This window comes from Ceraceosorus guamensis (genome assembly GCF_003144195.1).
Source record: "Ceraceosorus guamensis strain MCA 4658 unplaced genomic scaffold IE81scaffold_7, whole genome shotgun sequence".
In the NCBI taxonomy this organism is placed as follows: Eukaryota; Fungi; Basidiomycota; class Exobasidiomycetes; order Ceraceosorales; family Ceraceosoraceae; genus Ceraceosorus; species Ceraceosorus guamensis.
Window position 1 is genome coordinate 185,774 of NW_020290002.1, and position 19,395 is coordinate 205,168.

Sequence of the window (19,395 nt, forward strand, 5' to 3'; positions counted from 1 at the left end):
CACGGACCTCACGGTGCCGGTGAGGTGCCAATCCTCCGACGGAGCGGTAGATCTTGCCCTGGTGCGGGGTGTGTACTTCCTGCCCCACCCACCTCTTGCTTTCTCACTTGACTTTATTAGAGGCAGGGTCGACGCGTGGCCATTTCTTGGCTGTCGCCGTTGGGCCAGACATCGTGCAGTGCGTGTCATTTCGACATTGACGATTGCAAGCCAGCGGTCAGATTTCATCCGCCTGGGCTCAGAAGCACCGCAAGAGGTGATCGAGCACCGCGTGCCCTAGCCGATGGAAGAGCGGCGGTCTCCCGAGCCTCAAACAAGACTGTTTGTGCTGGCATGGGAGCAGCCAATCAGACATTCGTCTTTTCAAAGCACTTCAGTTGCTGCAAACGGCGAAGAGGAAGAGAATTTGCGAGTGCTTCTCGACAACGATCGACGGTCAGAAGTGTCCTGGACGGCGCGGGGCAAGTGCCTCGACAGCTGAGACCCGAGCATTGGCATGTCAGATGCGAAACCCCACAGGACGATCAAGAAGATAAGGTACCTAAATGCGAGGCGTCTTGCTTACGGCAGAGCGCGACTGATCTCGGCTAATTCCTTTCGCAAGTGCACGTACGCTGCTTTGCTTCCGTTCCGACGCTGAGCCGAGCGACGCCGGCACGTCGCGTCGTGTCCGTCTCGAGCGAGCCACGCCCGGAAACGGAACCGAGCTCAAGTGACTCTGTGATGCTCTGCACCGTTCGAATCGAGATGGCAGTCTTGTCTTTGAGCAGAGTTCAATTCAAGGCGACAGGGCGACACGACGCTCAAGAAAGCCGTCGAGGGAAATGCCATCGAGCCTACAAGCTTGCTGATCCGCGCCGTCCACACAGAATTGCGCTTTCGGCACGTTCGCGATCCTGGCAGAACTCGAGCGGGGGTCTCGAGGCTAGGGGAGCACTCGTGTCGGTGACGGACCGATAAAGGGTGCTTGCTTTGTGCCAGTTGCTCATGACGAAGCTCACTGCTGCACTTGAAAAGTCATGGTCGGGGTGGGGCAGCGGTTCTTGATAGCGGTGCCTAAAATCGGCCAGTGGAGGTCCAGATCGGCGTTTCCTGCGAGAAATCTAGGCTCAAAAGCGATTTCAGTCGGAGTTGGAAACCACATTGAGCGGTGCTTTGGATGTGGCGATACCAGCAGGCGAGCGGGTCGGGAAGTGAAGTTGATCGAGGGCGAACCTCAGATCGGGTCGCCGCATGGCCTGATCACCCGTCTCACTTCATCCTTGGGCGATGGTGACAGTCGAAGTTCTTTCCCATCGCTCAGCCGACGTAGCTCCGCACTTCAGACGTTGCCGATGCAGTCGAGCGGCCTTGCAGCCGCGATGACGGACGAGGGCTGGGCGGAACCGTGGCGTGCGACACTCACAACACAGTAGAAGGGGATCACAATGACACCAAGACTCAGGCGAGCCCCCCGGCGGGCCTTACCAGCGGTAATATGTACAATTACACGCGAGGAGAAGGAAAGGTACGCCGTCCCGAGACTTCTCGCACCAGCGATGATATGTACAATTACACGCGAGGAGAAGGAAAGGCAGGCCGTCCCGAAGACTTCTCGCACTACTAGGCAACATGGAGATCGAAAAATTCGCTCCGCAAAGCATCGTCGATGGCCTCGAAATCAACAGATGTGCACGCCCGTGTTGACTCGTAACTGGCCAAGCTGACATGCGCGAAGAAATGCTGCAGCGCCTCAATGCTCTGTACACTGCGTGTCGAGCACAAAAGAGGTCGGCGCAAAGGCCCTGCACGAGAATTTTGCTTCTGTAAACGTCGCACAGCCCCAGCCAAGTCCGTCGCAGACGTCTTGAGGACGCTCGATGTGGTTTGAGAGCCTCTCTGGAGCTGCACACAGACACAAGCCCCAGCGTGAGCGCAAGACGGGCTTAAGCTCTCAAGTGCAGGTTTGTAAACTTACCGGGGCAGGTCTCCGCTCTTCGATGACAGATGCAACGCGCTCCATGACGGACTCCGGAGCCCAATCGTCGCTTGGGTAAACAACGTCCGAGGTGTCGGTGATGAACATCCATTGATGTCTAAGCCACTCGCAAGAAGAGGAGCAATTAGTACCAGCTACATCCAATCGAATGCTCACTAAATCAAACGCACATCTGAAAGTCGTCTGTTTGTAACGTCAGAAGCAGGTCCAAGAACTTGCAGGCGGACAGAACTGAGTGCAATGCGTCGGACCCGTCCGCAGGTAGCTCGTCTGACAAGCTCTCAAAAAGCCGCATCTGGCGAGGAAAGGGACAAGTGTGTGAGTTGGGAGCTCGCTACTTCTGCAACCCACGCGAAGTCCTCACCATCTCTGTGATGATGACTGGCCAAAAGCCGGCCAGATGCTGAGTCGAGAAACTCCGTAGGAGGACACGCATACACAGGTAGACCTGCGACAACCAGAATATGCGTCGTCAGACGTGCTCATAGTAGCCACAAAGACGCTCGATGACATACCTCTGCGGCTGATCGATCAGCATTGCTGGTGCGCAAGATGTCGACGACCTTTTCTTGAATGCTTGGCAGAAGGGGTATGAAGTGGTCCTTGGGTCCAGAGAAGATGACGAACGAGGCCCGGCGCATATTGAGACATCGCGTAAGCGTCTCCGTCTCTCGATTGGCGAAGATGTTCGCGGAAGGAGGTGCGACAGCTTTGTCTGCAAGCACAAGGAACATCGTGATCAGTCGCTAGAAGTCGTGTGCAGTGAAATAAGAGGTGACTCACTCAACAACTCGTTAAAGCGTTCCCTATCACTGTTGTGTAGTGCGAAGACAATCGGCTGCCAGCCAATGCTGGCCTTTGGGGCCATCGAGAAGAAGCGTGGGTCACCGAACGTGTCGGCGACCAAGCCTCGCCATGTTTTCAGGGCTCCAGATTGTCGCGTCAGCTCTCGCAAAACTTTTAGAGCATGCACATCAATGTCGAGTGCCCTGTGAATGGGATAAAAAAAGCGTAAGTAAGACACCCCGAATCTCGTCAAGGGAAGAGGAAGTACTCACTCATCTCGGCTCTTCAAACTCGGAGCAACAATGTAGTAGATGGCGTTTGTGCAAATTGCCAACATTTTGTCTTGATGAACACCAAACTTGCGGAGAGCGGGTAGGATGCGCGTTGCCAGGTATTCGTTTATCTGTCAACACGCGTTGGGTTAGCGAATTCCGGGCGGAGAGCACGGAGATCACGCGCACTGACGAGTTGAGGCAGCAGGCCGCTTGCCTGTGTAGGCTCTGTTAGAGACTGTGCCATTCGATCATCGGGTGTCGCTTTGCCATCTCCGTTTACTGACAGCACGTCTGCATCCTTGCCCGAGCGCCGCATCCACGTCTTGGCGCCAAACGAGCGACCGGATATCGTTATAGCAAGGTCTGTTAGAGCAACGACGTGATCCTGCGGAGTTACAAAAGACAAAATGAGGAACAGATAGCTCGGAGCAGACATTCGGGATCAACGATGTTTGCACTCACTGCAAGCTCTCGGCGCACCTGCTTGTCCTCGGGCGGCGAGGTCTGACTGAGCTTTTCCCCGATCGTTGTCAGAACGCGAAGTGTTGGAAAGATCCTAGCTTTATGTGAAGCAGAATTCTTGATTATTTCTTTGACAAGGATGGTCACCACTGGCCAGACTTGAGTGGCGGAAGTCTGATCGAGACGACCCAAGTACACCTCCAGAAAGCAAAACAAGGTAGTCTCGCTCCTGCGCCAGCAGCGAATGCGGTCGAGAATGTCAGCGAGGTGCCCGGTCTTATTTCTTGTGGGCACTCACACGATGAATTCTGTGCCACCACGTGCACGCTTTTCACTCAACGAAATGCTGGTAGAGGTGCGCGTGTTGAGAACATCGCACAGGAAAGTGACTACCATCTGAGCGCTTGGAGCCAGAAAACTTAAGATCGCAAAGGTGCACTGAGCATCTGCGGATGCCTCTGCGCCCTCTTGCCGGGCGTCACTGTCCCAACAGTCGATCAAGCTTTCCACCACTTCACCAGAATGGGTCCTGTAAAGGCGCTCTAAGGTGCGCCTGCATCGCGCTCTGACCTTTGGAGCCATTGCTTCAAAAGCGAGCCCGCGCGAATCCAGTGGCAGCTTTCTATCCGCTCGAACAGTACTGTAGAGCTTGTGCAGGGTCCGCACCACGTGATGCAGCGTGCGTGATAGGGCATTCGCAGCGACAGCTGGGCTGGCAGAATTGGTGGCTGCACTAGACTCGCTTGAGAATACATTTGATACATAACCAAATAGGCCTGTGCTAGGGGCGGCGTCGGACTTCTCGTTGACAGAGGGCGCCGGAGTCGAGTTTGCATCACCGTCCCCGACTGTACCAGGCGCCTCGCCGGCGAATGTGCCTCGATCTTTTGCCAGGGAAGAGGCAAGGGCTCGCTCGGCTACGTTCAACAGTAACGCAATTGCGCTGTCCGTGACGCCGCAATTGGCATTTGGTGGTGGTAGCGCATCGGCAAGGCCAAATGCAAGGTCGATCTTGTCAATAGCACTTCGCAGCAAGGCGCAAATGTGATCTGCCAACGGAAGAAGGAGCTTTTGCTCGGCTGATGGGTACAGCTGGGTGATATTGCACGCAAATTCTGCCCAGACCGAAAGCGCATCGGCATTAGCTCCGATGGACAGTCCCTCGCGCAGTGCTCTCAGCAGAAGCGGGTGGGGGTGAGTGCCCTTCGCTACCACTGCCGAATCGATTCTCGCAGATTGCCTGCTGTTAATGATCGAGCCAGGGCCACCTCTAGGGGTTTTCGAACTCAAGTTTCCTCGCGCCTTGCTGACCGTATGTAGTACTCGCAGAAGCTTGGCTTGCAGTTGTGTCTGCTCTATCGTGCTGCTTGAAATAAGTCGCTGCAAAATGCGTCTTTCAGCCGCCTCGAGTGCTGTGACACTCAAGTGAGCCTCGCCCGCAATGATTTGCAAGATGTCTAACGAGAGCAGAACAGACTGCAAGTGCCGAAAGGCATATGCCGCCTCTACGTCGCTCGCTGGTCGGGACCTGACATCAAGCAAAGCGCCCTCGATGATTGCGTCCAGGTAGGTGTCTTCTCCTTCATGGTTGGCTAGCAAATCGTAGTCCATTGCTGCCGAGCGAAGATGTCCCACTTCCAAGCGTGCCCCCCTTGCAAACGCGAGGAACACACTGCCGCCAAATTGCAAAAGGCACAGTAAGAGCTGCAGAGCACGCCCGTGATCATCATAATCGAAAGGTTGTGGGTAAGCCAGAAGACCAGCTGTATCGTCGTCTTCGCTGCTGACGACACGTTGCTGATCTGCTGCTCTGCTGCTTGGATGGTGCATGACGGCGACGAGGGGCTCTAGAAGCGGCAAGTAGCTCTTCATATACGTGCGCAGCCACGCTTCACTGGAGTGGCGAGTCGATGCGCAGTCTGAATGAAGACCTTCAGCGACTCGAAGTAAAGGTATCCGCAGGGCTGTAAGACTGGCGTCGCGTTCGTCTGAGGGACAAGACGAAGTCAGTAGACATACAGCAACGTTCGCAGATCAATCACACACCTGTCATGGCCCAAAGAACACCAAATGCGTTCAACCAGCGCTGTCGAATGCTTGCCTTGCGAGAGCAGATGTTCTCGCTGAATATGGCCTCGACGTGATGACCACGGGCCAATTGTTGGACAGTCCATAGCAACTCGATGGCGCGAACGTGATATGGCGCAAAGTCAGGTTGCAGAAAGAATTGGAGCTGAAGGTCGAGAAGATCGTGGAGGACGTTAATTTGTGAGTGCATGGCGGCAAACTACGTCTTGAGTAACTTGAAGTCTCACCTTGTTTAGGATTAGCACGACCTGGCTACGATCACCGATGCTGAGCCTTGTGACCAACGGCCTACAAGTGGCTGCGGCGATCAGACCATCGATGATATGATCGACCTCCTCAAACGCTTGCGCGTCCTCTAGACGAAGCATCAGCGCCCGTCCCCACCCGGCAGCGTTCCAGGCCACCCCAGCTTCCGCCGTGTGAGTTCCAACCTTAATCCCTGCATTGGACTCTGATCGCGCTGAGGTTGCCAAAGCGCGCACTGACGGTTCCTCTGCAGCGTCATAGACCGCAAGAAGTTCCGTCGTGAGTCGAAGGCCATTGATGAACAGCTTAGGGTACCTGGGAAGACGCATAGGAATGCCTGCGCATGTGTCCAGCAAGTCCTTGAGCACCTCAGGATGGTGGAACCCGATGTATTTGGCAGCAGCTTCGTCCGCACTGACATCCGCACCGCGTTCTCCGTAAAAGTTTTTTGCCTGATCAACGAATCTGCGCGGTTGTTTGGAAAAAGCTCGTTGAGATTCGGTTGTTTCGACTGACTGGACCGCTTCACAAACGAAGACTCTCGCTGGAATCAAACTCAGTAGCTCCGATGTGAGGTCAAGAGCCTGATCCAGAAGGCGTTGCTGGCCCTCGCTCAGCTCTGTATCAGGTTGCGCAGCTTCGTCAACGAGCTCGGCGAGAGCAGAGACCAGCATTGGGATGTGGATTTGCCGGGTCTCTTCGTCGTGGACGCGAAATGTCTGCAAAACGAATTGAAGCAGTACGATTGCCGAGGTCGAGCTGCTGGATCCTTGTGATGACTCGTCCCGAAAACTCATTTCAGCGTGCAGGGCTGAGAAGAATTGGCGATATGTTGCGAATGGGTCAATCGCTTCGAACAGCATCTTTGCTGTGGTCAAGATTTCGCCCACGCCGACAGGTCGCGGATTCACATCTTCGGCAAGCTGAGATTGTAAAGCTCGCAGCAAGTCGATGACCAAGTCATTGGTCAGAGCTTGTCCAATCTCCCACTTGTCCAGTAGACTGACAAATATTCGCAGAGGCCGCTGCCTGGCTTCGACGTCGGCATCAACGTCCTCTTGTGTCAGAGCTGTTTCCTTTACCACGCTCTCCACGAGAGGCTCAGCATAGACATCTTCAATCAGAGCTTGGCGCACAAGAGCTAGGGCATGCTCTTTGAAGTAAGCGCGCTGAGCTTGAGTATCTTCGCTAGGGCCCAGTAGCCATGCATACAGTCGTCTATTGAGGCTGAGGTCTCGCCGCAGGACGACGGTCATGCCAGCACGGACGATTCCGACCTGTTCCTCGCTTGGTATCAGCTTCTTGAATGTGTGCGAGTCTAGCCGCAGGTGCGTGACCAGCAGATCCAGTGCCGCTCGCCTTACCAATAACACTGGGTCCTCCAAGGCAGCAGCGAAAGCTCGGGCTAGTAGACCTATGTCGCGCCCTACTACATCCGATGCGTGAGCGTGCCCGACTTGAGCCAAGTCGCCCGAGGATTTGACAATGCGTCCTACCACATCCTTCTGGGTAAAGGGCCCGTTCAGCGGAGGAAGGCGCCTAGACAAGTAGTTCAAAGCTGCAAGCCTGATGGAGGGCGATGAGACCAAAATGAGCCAAACATTTTGAAGGAAGAATGGTTGCTTCACCAGAAGCTGAAGACGATCGAGAAGGCGCAGTACTCTGTCGAAAAATTCTCCGGTGTCTTCTTCCAAACCTGGCAGAAGGGCGAGTAGGAGTGCCCGCGTGACAGGTCGAAGATCCTCCTCCAGAGGCAGGTAGAACCTCTCAAAGAGACCCAAGACGGTCGGCTTGATGGATGTGGAGGCCGATTGAAAGAAGGGCAGGAGACCAGGAGACCAAACAGCGAGGTCCCTGCGAATACCTTCGCTGCCAATTGTCTCGAAGATGTGTGCGTACACCTCTAGAGCTCGCGCATGGACGCCAGAGGGCAGAGCTGGATTCAAGCATTGGGAGAGCCGCTTTGCTACGATAAGCTTGCGTGGAATGGCGGCAAACTGAGGAAATGCTTGCAGCGTCTGCATGCAAAGTTCGTCGGATCGCATACAAGTCAGCAAAAGGCATGCTTATTCTCGATCCTCGTCCGCTCTCACCTTCAGCAGCCTTGCAAGAAAGGCAATGAAATCTGCCCACTCCGCCACGCTTTCGAAGGAAGCCAGAGCTTTCTCGACGCTTGATGCGTACTTCTTGAACTTGGAGTCCGACTGCAGCGTCTTTTCGCTCTGTACAGCCCACGCTTTCTCCGCCCTCTTTGCCGCGCTGCTTTTCCACACGCTCTCCTCGCCGATGGCCGCGTTGCCCATGAGTGCGGTCGGTGTTGAGACAGAGGCTTTGCCTTTCCCGCCTCCGTTGCTTCGCCCTCCTACAGCCAAACTTCGACCATTTCCCGAGACTGGCAACGCATTGTTGGAAGAGAGTCGGGGGGATGCCTGAGGGGAGCTGCTGACTGGTGCACCCGAGATGGCTAATGGTGGTCCACGAGTAGCTGCGGATCCGCTGTGCCCCGACTGACTTTTGGAGCTCTGCAATGATGCGTTTGATGCGTGCCGAGCGAGAGAAGTCGATGCGGCACTGGGCACACCCGAACGCTGTGCAGGATTGCCTGACATTGGCGCCAGACGATGGCGTTTCCTTGACGCTATGCCAGGCTCACAAGTGCAGACAGGTATGATTATCCCGTTAGGACAAGATGATGCACTTTCCCGGTGACTACAAGCGGCGTTGAGGAGTTGGAAGCGAGCTGCAACGCAAGGTCTGCGACTTGGTCGCACAGGTGTCTCGAGCGGCTCTCTGGAATTGTAGATCGATCCAAACAAAGCGAGAATTAGGAAGAGCAGATGTCAGCTTCCACATGGAATCACCGAGAGCCTCGCATAGCGTGATGTGGTGCCATTCAGAGGGGCTACCTATTCGAGCTTGCAGTGCTGAGTGTGGGTATATCATTCAATGCACGGTACTTCATACCGCGAGCCGAGCAGGCGTCTCGTGCGACAAACGCACCTGCTGCAAGGCTTTGCCTACGCGGTACGTGCTGCGCATGCTAGGGTGGAGGAGGAGAAGATGCTGACGCGCAGGGATGCGGCACCACATATGATGCAAGCGATCACGAATGTGAGGTCTACGGTATGCCATGTGGATATCCTCCTCTTGATCCACCATTCGTGATTGACTTTGCGCAGCCCATGGCAAGTGACGATGACTGCGGCACGAGCTGGCTGACTCTTTAGTCCCATCCCATTCGCCCGCTCACCGCTACCTCTTGCAGGCTGTTACCGCTGCTGCTTGAAGATGTCAACCCATCTGGCTGCGGGCGAGGCGCCATCGTCCAAGAAGCCAAAAAGACACGTCTTGCTTCAAAAACCTTTGTACGCTCTCTCTCTTCCTGCACCGCTGCTCCATCGGCTTCAGCTCAGGGCAGTGGACACACAGCTCCTCCACGAGTCCGACGAAGGCTCATCCTCGGACAGCGAAGGCAGCAGCGATGATCATTCGGAAGACGAAGCGAACGAGGCTTCCAGGCACAGGAGGGTGCAAGGCGTGGCTGCCCGAGATCCCTTCTGGTGGTTCGTCACGCCTGGGAGTAGCTCTAAAAGGGAGACGGCAGGTCCCGAGGACACTGAGTATCCGGAGCTGGTGCAGACGCAGCTTGGGGTCTATCGAGCCTTGGTGCCCATTGCCGCACCAGACAGTGCTCAGTATGCTCTGCAGAGCTTTCAAGCAGAGCCTATCACGGCTCCTCAGGTCGCAGCACTGCAACTGGCCCGTGGACCATTGCGCAAGCTCAAGGGAGGTCCGGGAGCCGACGAAGCCGCACACATGCTGGGAGCTACCTTCCTGGACGGGCGTACGGTTCTAGGACAGCTTGATGGAGACGAAGAGTACGACAGCGACATTTCCGAGACATCCTCATCTGCAGAACATCAAGGAACAGAGGGAGCATTGGATGGCTTCGATGACCCTCAGCGTGCCCAAAGTGTCGCTGCGCAGACACCGGTTCCAACGCTGCGAACTTGGACCATCATTCTACTCGGGGGTGGACATTTCAGCGCCGTCATAGTGGCTCTAGCCCCAGCTCCGACCGCACCGGCAAAGCGAACCGGTCTCGTCGAGCAGCGATTCATCGTTCTCGCTCATAAAGCTTTCCATAGGTATACCACACGGAAGAAGCAGGGTGGCGGTCAAGCAGCTCAGGATGCAACAGGGCGCTTTGCGAAGTCAGCCGGTGCCCAACTGCGTCGTTACGGCGAAATTGCGCTGGCAGAGGAGGTAAGAGAACTGCTCGGATCTCCTGCCTGGCGATCGGGCATCGAGAAGAGCGAGCGTGTTTGGGTCAGAGCCGGGAAGCGCAATGCGCGAGGGCTTCTGTGGAGCTGGGCGTCGGGCAAATCTCCATTGGAGACTCATCGCTCTCAAGACACGCTTGCTTCTTTGCCATTCCCTACACGGCGACCGACGATAGGCGAAGCACTCAGATGCTTCGCCGAGCTCATTAGAGTCCGAGTCAGGCACGACAGCGAAGAGGACCTGGCGGCGAAAGACGCCGCATACCTCGCACAGGTGCAGAGCGGAGCCAGAGCCCGCGAAGAGCGAAAAGCGAAGGAAAAGGCCCGCGCTCAGCGAGACAAAGCACGCGAGGAGAGAGCAGAAAGGGCGAGAGCCGAGCGTTCGGGTCCCGAACTCGAGCCGAAGGAAGCGCTCAGGCGCGACCGCTTCGAGAGGCTGGTAGAGATGGCAAGGAAGGGTCGGGTCTCTGCCGTCAAGTCTCATCTCTATAAGTACGAAGGCGACATTTTGCGTCCTGGCGGGTGGGACACGGAGGCTCCATCGGATCCTGATGATGCCGACGAAGCTGCGGACTTGCTCAGGACCCGCGTCGATGCTCCTTTCCCCTCGTGGTGGCGATTCAGTGACGCAAACGAGAAGGGACTCGTGCGCTACGATTCTACAACGGGAGAGCTGGAAGTGTTGAGCAATCCGACACCCACTGCTCGCCAGCTCGTTCCATCTACGCTCTTGCATGTCGCGGCCGAAGGAGGCAGCGAGGAATTGTTGAAGTACTTGCTGATAGAACGCCGCGCAGATCCGACTATTGCAGTTCAGCCAGTTCCAATTCTCGATGCTCAAGGGAAGCCCACGGGCAAGCAGTCCGACGACTTGCCTCACCGAACAGCTGTCGATCTTTGCACCAACAGAGATGCGCGAGATGTTTTCCGGAGCCTTATGGCAACGCATCCTGACTGGTACGATTGGGGTTCGATGGAGAAGGGAGGAGCGAGGGTGCCATCTGCTCTGACGGAAGAGACAAAGGCGAAGCAAACTGATCGCCGCGCATTGCTCCGAGAGAAAGCGAAGGCTCGAGAAGCGCAAGCAATCGAAGAAGCGGCTGCCGCCCACCAGATACCAGTGTCTGCGCCCGCCGAGGTGAAGGACAAGGAGAGCCACAAGAGCCGGAATCGACTAGGAGGAGCTCCACCTGCCGCTCTGCAAGCAAAATTGGATGATACCGCCGGGTTGACGCCGGAGATGCGAGCTAAGATAGAGAGAGAAAAACGAGCTAGGGCCGCGGAGGCACGGTTCGCCAAGCTTCAGCTTGGAAGCAGCGGTCAGCAGTGAAAGTTGGACCTGGGCACGACACGCCCGTGCACACGCTACACTGCATTCATTGAGCTGTTTGATACTTTTTTTGCAATGCTTGCGACTCTTCCTCTTTTCCTTTGTACTGCTGCAACAGGGCCTCTAGCACTTGTCGAAGCTGCGGAGAGAATGCGAAGTATGAGCGTTGCGGCCTGACCGAAGGGCTGGCGATCGATCACCGCTCACACTTGCTACGTTTGCCTCTAGAGTAGGTACCACCTCTGCAACTTTGCGCTCCACTAATACTCCTCCAATCAACCTAAAGCACTTTCTGTCGGGCGCCGTTGCTGCTGTCTGCTTCAACGTCTCTATGACTGCCCTGGAGGAATTTGTGCGCAAAAGTCAAAGACGTGGCAGAGGTGAATCACCGAGTGCTTTTCGCTACCACTTGAAAAATCAGCAACTCACCGATGCTCTTCCGTCTCGCCCTCAATCTCTGAAATCTTGGTTGCAATGCTGGTCATTTCACTTCTCAATGTTTGAAAGCGCTGTGCTACCTCTGCGGGCAGAGATGGCGTCAGTATGCGGGAAATTGGTGCAAGATCGAGCTTGCGAAGCTGCACGCATGTATGCCTTCGACCTGTTCAAGCGAGCGTACTCACGCTGCTCGCTGAGTGGTGTGGAGCCGCTGGCGCCCTTGGTCGACGCCGTCGCAGACATTTTGGTCTCGCTGTTACTTCGCGTGTGACACAGTGGCTACCGACATGTGCTTCTTGCGAAGGATATATGAGATTCGTGAATGTTGCGTCGGGATCAGATCCGCTCTCCTGATATGGTGATATGGTGTGCCAAAGAATGAGGATGGAGGTGGAGGCGCCAGACCCGTCAGCTTCAATCATGACTCTGACTCGTGACTGACTTACGGCCATCTATCTGGCTGCAATCACTGAATCAAAATCACGAACATCAAGAAATCATGAATTGCGCGATGCGGGGGTCGGCGCTCAGCGCGGCCACGTGGTTGGTCGCCAAGTCGCCCTGCGCTTGTGTTTGTATGCCGATGGGCCGCGCCTCATGGAACTCACTCACTCGTGACCCGTTCTTAACTACTTAACCAATCGTTACTTGTGGCTGTTCACATCATCCAAACTCTATTTTGCCCCGTCACGCATGCAACACAAGCTTCAGCGCACGCGGATCAAACGTTCGTGCTTCAAGCCTTCAGATCTGTATCCCATTACGTCCACCACACCACCGAAGTTTTGTGTCCATCCCCAAAGACACCATGTATGCAGATCGCGAAGAGGGGCTGGATGCCGCGCCTGCTCAATCCGCACCAAGAGCGCCTAATGTTCGTGGTCGAGGCAGGGTGCTGAGCACGCGAGACTACACGAGCAGTGAGGTGAGCCGCTCTCCGAGCCCCAATCGTGCGGCTCGTTCGCCCACGCGTAGCATGTCGCCCGAATTAGCGGGCAGCCATCGACGGGACAGCAGCCACGCTCTCAGTGGCGCACACAGCAGCTCGGCAAGGCGAAGCCGTGGTGGAGATACTGACCGACGTCGGGGTCACTCCCGCAGCGCCTCTCCAGGCGCTCGACGCTCGCGTAACCCGGCACATCGCAATGGCCGTCATCGTAATGATGAGGACCGCTCTCGCAGTCCGGCATCGCGTTCTCCCTCCCGTACCCCATCGTCTAGGTCCTCCTCCACGGCTCCACGTGCGCGCGCCGTGTCCAATGCTGAGAGAGAAGCAGAGCTAGCAGAAAAATTGCGAAGGTGTGTGACAGACTCAGATGCTAATACTACAGCGAAGCTCATACGCCAATCTCACACGCTGACCCTTGATCTTGTCTCACCCCTGCGCAGACGAGCAGCAGGTTCCAAAAATGGACCTCGCGACTCTCGTGGTCGGTCTGTCACTCGCTCTCCCTCTCCACGAAGGTCACGCTCTCGCAGTCCAACGCATTCTCGACGTGGTGACTATGAAGAGCGAGATGGCGCACATCGCAGGCGAAAGCGTGACCGCGAAGATTACGAAGGTGGGCGAGCTAGCTTAGAGCGTCGCTTAGAGCCCCGTCTCGACGATCGTCGTAGCGAACGTGGAAGCAGTCGCATTTCCGACAGGTACGAGCGCGACCGCTACTATGATCGTGGACCTGCTAGAACCCCCCATGAGCGCTCACGAGGCGGCTACGATAGGGATCCTTATGCTCGAGACAGATACCCGTCACGCGGTGTATACGATCGCGAACCGTATGGGCGCGACAGGTACGGCCCTCGTGGTGGTGGAGGATACGATCGCGACTCATACGCATCACGTCGACGTGAAGATGGTCCTTACCACAGTCCCCGCCATGGCTCTCGTGGACCGCTTCCTCCAGAAGAGAAAGTGCGCACACCCGAGCCCGAGGATTACGAATTACGCTCTGTCTTTTGCTCCCAGCTTGCGGCTCGTCTTGGACAGCGTGATCTGGGCGAATTTTTTGAGGAGGCTCTAGGGGACAACAGTGTGCGAGACGTGCGCATTGTCACAGATCGTATCACTGGGCGCAGTAAAGGGTGAGTGCAATTTTTACGTCGTGCACTGTCCTGCTTAGCTCATTGCAGACTTCTCCATTTACAGCATCGGCTATGTTGAATTAAAGGAAGAGAGTCTGGTCGAGAAAGCGATGGCTTTGTCAGGTACCAAACTTTTCGGTATACCAATACTTGTGCAACAAACAGAGGCGGCGCGCAATCGGGGCGAAGGTGCCTCCACCGCTCAGGCACCTATTCGGCCGAACCTTCCGCCGCATCTTGGTGGTACCGCGACAAGTGGGTCGCCCCCAGCCATCACTGAATCTTTGATCGCCGGTATCCCTCTGCCTCCGCATTTCTCTGCTGGCGCACCGATACACCTCGGTCAAAATTTGGCGAGCGTTGCTGCCCGCGCTAAGTCGCACGCCAACCAAGCATCTCGGCTTTACGTCGGTAGTTTGCATTTCGAAATTACAGACACTGACCTCAAGAGCGTCTTTGATCCTTTTGGCACGATCGAAAGCGTGGATCTTCACCGCGAGCCGACTGGAAAGAGCAAAGGATTTGCTTTCATCCAGTGGGTACCGCTTCGTGCGATAGCAGTGGCCGGCGAGCGAGAGCTCTGACCGCTTACCGTTGCCTCTCCATCTTGCGGCAGATTTACAAATGTCGAGGACGCTGAGCGAGCTATACAGCATATGGACAACTTTGAGCTTGCCGGTCGAAACATTCGGGTGGGACACGTCAATGCTCGAGGTCAGGAGGGCAGAACTATGCACCAGCAACAAGCAGCAGTCGCTGCTGCTGCACAGCAAGGCATCGATATCTCTGGGCAGACGGCGACCACGACGTCGTCATTCGACGAGGGAGGCGGCGGAGGCCTGACTTCTGCCAGCCGTGCCGCTCTGATGGAAAAGCTCGCCCGCACGGAGCAGCCCGCACTAACGGTCCCGACCGAACAGTGAGTCCATCAGCCGCGCCAAATGATCGCATGGGATTAGAGGGCTTACCGCGAAAACACACGTACGGCCTCGTAGAACCAGACCCGCTAATATGCCGGTCGCGTTGAGTCGTGCCATCCTGCTGAAAAATATGTTCAATCCTGAAGAGTGAGTATGTGCACATATTTCGACCAAGTCATTCAGCTGACGTCCCGCATACCAAACCTCTTCTCAAGGGAGACCGAGCGGGACTGGGACAAGGAATTGGCTGAAGAAGTCAAGGGCGAGTGCGAGGAAAAGTACGGTGTAGTCGAAGCTTGCTACGTAGACAAAGAGAGTGCTGGAGAGATTTGGGTCCGTTTTGCAGGAGTCGAAGGTGCTGGAAAAGCCATCAACGCTCTTAACGGTCGCTTCTTCGCCGGGCGAAAAGTCGTGGCGCAGTAGTGAGTAGTTCGACGAGCTTACGTTTCTTTCACGGAACTTGGCCTGACGCTGACCTCGGGGACCTCGGGAACCTCGCTTTGGCAGTGTCTCGGAAGGGATCATGCAAGCAACGATGCAAGGATAGCGTCCCGGCGATTTCGGATGCACTACTCAGATGCAAAAGCCATGTTTCGCAGTAGCTCGTATGCCAGGGCACAGATGTCTCCTTTGAGGTCGAAACTCTCACACAAACCCCCACAAACGAATTCATTTCTAGAGAACGAACTGATCGAGGAAACGATCCTCCCGGTACCTCAAAACAACTCCAATCGCCATGATCTACATCCATCATGCGGTGACGAGTTGCACGTCGCTCCTATCCCGTGCGCCGCATACATCGGTGTTGCCTCACTTGGCTCATTCATGCTCCTCACTTTCCAGGACCTTCGCTTCAGAACCACATCACGACCGACGAAAACGTGAGCTGCTCATAATGCTTTCTCTCGTTGCTTTGGGCGCAACGGCGCATCTAAAACGGCGCCTCTATGGCACGACTTCTCTTTCTCCCTTTCTGTTCTTCCATATCGCGGCCCTTTCATCTTACCAGTTCGATATTCACGATTGTCCAGCAGGAAGACTGCTCGAAGCTTTAGAAAAGAGCTTGCCCTTCAGGTGAAGTGCAAGAGCGCTTTTCAGGCTGCAATCTCTTGGCTGGGCGACTCGCGCTTCATCACACTGTCTCGCCCCACCCTGCAGGCTTTACATCAGCTTGCCCTCGGGCTCAGTAGGTCCATGAGCCGTGTGCATTCAATGGCCTAGCTCACATGTTCCGACACACTCCCCCTACGAGCAATGCATGATCAAAGGACTCCATGCTCAGTCGCAGTCGAGCGTGTGTACGGCGATGAGCATCTGTTCACACTCTTGTTTCATTGACTGCCTTGCCCATCCTCTCCGTGAGCCGCGTCCGCGTCTCTGTCCCTTGTTTCGTACGGAAGCGACAGCATGAGAATGGAGCAAATGATGAAGATCGCGACGGCGAGGAGAAAAGGGAGTTGCTCGCTGAGCGATAAGAGGGCTCCTGCGGCCACTGGAGCCAAAATGCCGCTCAGACGAGACAGGGCGGATGCTGTGCCGGAAGCTGTGGCTCGGAGGTGAGTCGGGAAGACCTGCAACACACAAAGTCATAAATGAGCGCGCTTTCTGGCTGCTTTGAACTGCGCTTTGGGTCGGCCCCACGTCATGCCTACTCACTTCTGGCGGGTAAGCGTAAATGGCTGCGTACGATACGGAAGCGGCCAAGGAAATGCTGCATGAGCTCAAGACGATGGTGAAGCGTTCCGTGGCTTGGATGAAGATGAGCAGAGCAATAGCCACGAGTGCGGTCGAGAGCGCCATCTGGCGGCGCGCAAACGGGAAGCCGACGTCGACCAAGGCAATGGTCAGTCGTCGGTGTAACATTTCGGACGCGCTTTGAAACCTTTGCAGACCACCAAGAGTCTTGCCCCTTCACTCACAGTCCGTATGCGACCTAGCGAAGTCTCGATCAGATAGGCTCCCATGATGGCGCCCGGCAAGCTGGCTGCGGAATAGAGCAAGATGTCCTCCATGACTTGGATCCTATTCGAAGCGCCTATTCTTACTTCTAAGAATTTTGACAGGTACACCTAGGGATTTGGGTCCAAGAGTCGGATCCCGGTGCAAGGACAATAGGAAAAGAAAAGTGAGACACGACCAGTCAGTCGCACTTGTTGGCGAAGACTGCAGGACAAGCGCAGACTCACGTTGAAGGAAGTGAACGCGAGACTGAACAGAGCCCAGATGGACCAGACAAGTACCGTAGTGCGTAGCCAATAAGGCTTGAGCAGCTCGTCGTATTTCGCCAGAACCGGCTCTGCCGTTTTTGCCATTCGCGCCGGTAAGATAGCGTTCAGCAGCCCGCTCGCTCTGCCTGCGCTTGGCGTGACGGTAGCAGCAGATCGATCAGAAGCTCTGAAGCTCGAGCGGGCACTTTGTGGTGCGTTCGTTTGCGAGTTGCGCGGTTCATCTGTCGATCCATCACGACGTGACCGCCCAGCTTCGCTTGCAGGCGTGACGTCCTGCGTGGATAGCGGCGTATACTCCTTGCCGGCAGGCTTCGAGAATCCAAAAAGCTCGTTTGCTCCGTCCACAATGCTCGATACCCCCCAATCTTGCGTCTGCGCCGTCCCGTCGCTGTCATCCTGCAGATCATGCTCGTATCTGGTGCGTGTCGAGCTAGACGGATCAGCCTCATCCAGCTCTGGCAATTCTGCGCTCGCGTCATTGTTCCTGAGATCGTTGACGCTCAGACTCAGGGGGTTGCCATTGTATGCTGCTATACGCTGAAGGATCACGCGAGCTTCGTAGGGCCTGCCCGTTGATACTAGGTACTTTGGAGACTCCCAAAGCTTGAAAAAGAGTAAACGGGAGATGAGAAAGAGACCCGTCTACGAAGTTCATGAGCAAAGGTCGGTGGGTCAGCGGTTTGGCCTGCGGCTTGCGATCTCTGGTCGAGGCTAGACTCACGAGACCGCCAAGGCTGGCTAGTAGATATCTCCAACCTCGATTCTGATCTGAAGAGCACGTATCGCGGTCTGGACAGCTACCGGACGGCAGGATGAGCAAACCTAGTATAGCGGCGGCGACGCTACCAGCTGCAAAAAAGACGCTGAGAGCAGTGAGGAGATACCTCTTGTCCCGGGGCAGATTCTCTAGAAAGAGGGTGCCATCTGTGGGCATGCTTCCTCCCACGCCTGTACCAAGGACGAAGAGCGAGCTGCAGAGGAGCGGAAAGGAAGGTGCGACTGAAGCCAAGAGTCCAAAGACTGTCGATAAGAGCAGTGTGAGGTTGAATGCTGGTCTTCTGCCGTACGAGTCTGAAAAGGCGCCCCAGCCGATAGCACCTATCATCATGCCCGAGAACATGCAGCTCGAAGCCAGGCCTACGATCGAGTCCGACAGTCGAAATTCGTCTTGCAGTCGAGGAATGATGATGGCTATGCCTTGCAGCCACATGTTGTCCGCTGCCCAGCCACAACCTGTCAGGAACAGCAAGCTGTACTGATACCGACCCATTCCCACGTGATGTATGCTCCTTTCCAAGGGAGAGTCGCCGATAGCGGTGGATCTCCAATCCCTATCGCCCTCCTCATCTTGATCCGCGGTGAAGGCCAAATGAGGGGTATTCGCAGAGGTCGAAGTTGAGTTGGAGGTGGATGTCAAGCCTGACGCTTCTGCTGCTGCTGTGGCCGCATAGGAAGATCGGCGCGGCAAGGATAGAGAAGTGGACGTTCTAGCAGCTGCTGGACGGGCGCTACCTTGATGAAAGGTGAGCGGCCGAGCTTTGATCGCTGGTCTGGATGTCGAAGCTTGGGGTTCACCACCACCAGCCGTCGCGGCTGCGTCATCCCATGACGTCCTGCGAGGATGGCTGGAATCTGCCATCATCGATGAGCGATTGACAGGCCCGGATGATGAATGTAGTCTTCGCACGCGCTGTCGCACGAGCTTGAACGCATTCGCCTCGCAGTGCGACCGCTTGCAATGGCGATTGTCTGCTGTGAGGCCGCTCGATGCCGCTGTCGTGGAAGAGCAGCTTGGATGATCATCTGAGAAAAGGCGCGACAGCTGCTGCTCGAATCACGAATCGCGAATGCATCAAATCACGAATACACGCGCTCCCCACCCCTCTTGATCCGCTTGCACTCGCGCTCGCACTCGCACTCGCACTGCCCCAGGCTGCCATATGCGCCATGCAGACAACGCCGTGCAGTGGTGAGGCGGTGTTGACCACGCCAAACCACTGACACGTGACTTGGAAATCGCTCTCGCCCCATGCATGCATCACTCACGACTTCGAGTATCTTTGAATCGTGACAAGATTGTCGAGTCGTGAGTGGAAATCGTAAGCACTTGCTCGCTCCCGCCGTCATGCACAGACATTAAGCAGTATATACTGATGCGAATTGTGTCCGCCGCCGCACATGGGGAGCCTTGCCAGAGCGGATGATCAGTGTCGGTCAACTTTACGCGTGATCCAATTCTGATGAGATGCGGATGGGATGTCTTCCTCTCTGATGTTGTG

The 19,395-nt window shown here is 55.8% G+C and overlaps 6 protein-coding genes across 6 annotated transcripts; 3 read left to right on the forward strand and 3 right to left on the reverse strand.

The window, feature by feature from the left end:
- Positions 1–1,507: 1,507 nt before the first annotated feature.
- On the reverse strand, positions 1,508–8,724 carry IE81DRAFT_309697 (hypothetical protein). The gene is made up of 13 exons (XM_025512403.1): positions 7,929–8,724; positions 5,817–7,853; positions 5,548–5,734; positions 3,800–5,489; positions 3,502–3,730; positions 3,230–3,424; positions 3,037–3,167; positions 2,762–2,967; positions 2,494–2,693; positions 2,343–2,426; positions 2,149–2,273; positions 1,958–2,075; positions 1,508–1,884 (listed from the first exon to the last, which is right to left on the reverse strand). The coding sequence occupies exons 1-13, from the start codon at positions 8,442–8,444 to the stop codon at positions 1,603–1,605; spliced, it is 6,000 nt and encodes a 1,999-aa protein (XP_025372170.1). The 5' UTR covers positions 8,445–8,724; the 3' UTR covers positions 1,508–1,602.
- A 229-nt stretch (positions 8,725–8,953) lies between these two features.
- On the forward strand, positions 8,954–11,587 carry IE81DRAFT_320608 (hypothetical protein). Its single transcript, XM_025513080.1, has one exon. It carries the CDS (start codon positions 9,124–9,126, stop codon positions 11,446–11,448), a length of 2,325 nt encoding a protein of 774 aa, XP_025372171.1. The 5' UTR covers positions 8,954–9,123; the 3' UTR covers positions 11,449–11,587.
- IE81DRAFT_345075 (Prefoldin beta-like protein) lies at positions 11,495–12,129 on the reverse strand (the record flags this gene model as incomplete). Its single annotated transcript, XM_025515876.1, has 4 exons — positions 11,495–11,587; positions 11,656–11,788; positions 11,878–11,968; positions 12,072–12,129. 4 exons carry the CDS (start codon positions 12,127–12,129, stop codon positions 11,495–11,497), a joined length of 375 nt encoding a protein of 124 aa, XP_025372172.1.
- Positions 12,130–12,517: 388 nt separating this feature from the next.
- Positions 12,518–15,530, forward strand: IE81DRAFT_225687 (splicing factor, CC1-like protein). The gene is made up of 7 exons (XM_025511083.1): positions 12,518–13,185; positions 13,276–13,968; positions 14,033–14,503; positions 14,585–14,887; positions 14,964–15,035; positions 15,104–15,310; positions 15,396–15,530. Exons 1-7 carry the CDS (start codon positions 12,695–12,697, stop codon positions 15,433–15,435), a joined length of 2,277 nt encoding a protein of 758 aa, XP_025372173.1. The 5' UTR covers positions 12,518–12,694; the 3' UTR covers positions 15,436–15,530.
- Positions 15,519–16,174, forward strand: IE81DRAFT_225740 (hypothetical protein). Its single transcript, XM_025511084.1, has one exon. The coding sequence runs from the start codon at positions 15,625–15,627 to the stop codon at positions 15,964–15,966; it is 342 nt and encodes a 113-aa protein (XP_025372174.1). The 5' UTR covers positions 15,519–15,624; the 3' UTR covers positions 15,967–16,174.
- Positions 16,153–18,934, reverse strand: IE81DRAFT_364400 (MFS general substrate transporter). Its single transcript, XM_025516857.1, has 5 exons — positions 17,838–18,934; positions 17,075–17,758; positions 16,808–16,957; positions 16,545–16,688; positions 16,153–16,459 (listed from the first exon to the last, which is right to left on the reverse strand). The coding sequence occupies exons 1-5, from the start codon at positions 18,756–18,758 to the stop codon at positions 16,220–16,222; spliced, it is 2,139 nt and encodes a 712-aa protein (XP_025372175.1). The 5' UTR covers positions 18,759–18,934; the 3' UTR covers positions 16,153–16,219.
- Positions 18,935–19,395: the final 461 nt, after the last annotated feature.

Coding starts and splice junctions, on each gene's coding strand:
- IE81DRAFT_225740 (XM_025511084.1), top strand. CDS start 15,625: ATGATCTACATCCATCATGCGGTGACGAGTTGCACGTCGCTCCTATCC.
- IE81DRAFT_364400 (XM_025516857.1), bottom strand. CDS start 18,758: ATGATGGCAGATTCCAGCCATCCTCGCAGGACGTCATGGGATGACGCA. Junction 16,958..17,074: donor TCGCGTTCACTTCCTTCAAC/GTGAGTCTGCGC, acceptor CCAAATCCCTAG/GTGTACCTGTCAAAATTCTT. Junction 16,460..16,544: donor TTTACGCTTACCCGCCAGAA/GTGAGTAGGCAT, acceptor TGTGTGTTGCAG/GTCTTCCCGACTCACCTCCG.
- IE81DRAFT_320608 (XM_025513080.1), top strand. CDS start 9,124: ATGTCAACCCATCTGGCTGCGGGCGAGGCGCCATCGTCCAAGAAGCCA.
- IE81DRAFT_225687 (XM_025511083.1), top strand. CDS start 12,695: ATGTATGCAGATCGCGAAGAGGGGCTGGATGCCGCGCCTGCTCAATCC. Junction 13,186..13,275: donor CTAGCAGAAAAATTGCGAAG/GTGTGTGACAGA, acceptor ACCCCTGCGCAG/ACGAGCAGCAGGTTCCAAAA. Junction 14,888..14,963: donor CTAACGGTCCCGACCGAACA/GTGAGTCCATCA, acceptor ACGGCCTCGTAG/AACCAGACCCGCTAATATGC.
- IE81DRAFT_309697 (XM_025512403.1), bottom strand. CDS start 8,444: ATGTCAGGCAATCCTGCACAGCGTTCGGGTGTGCCCAGTGCCGCATCG. Junction 7,854..7,928: donor TTCTTGCAAGGCTGCTGAAG/GTGAGAGCGGAC, acceptor CTTTGCATGCAG/ACGCTGCAAGCATTTCCTCA. Junction 3,731..3,799: donor GGTGGCACAGAATTCATCGT/GTGAGTGCCCAC, acceptor CTGCTGGCGCAG/GAGCGAGACTACCTTGTTTT.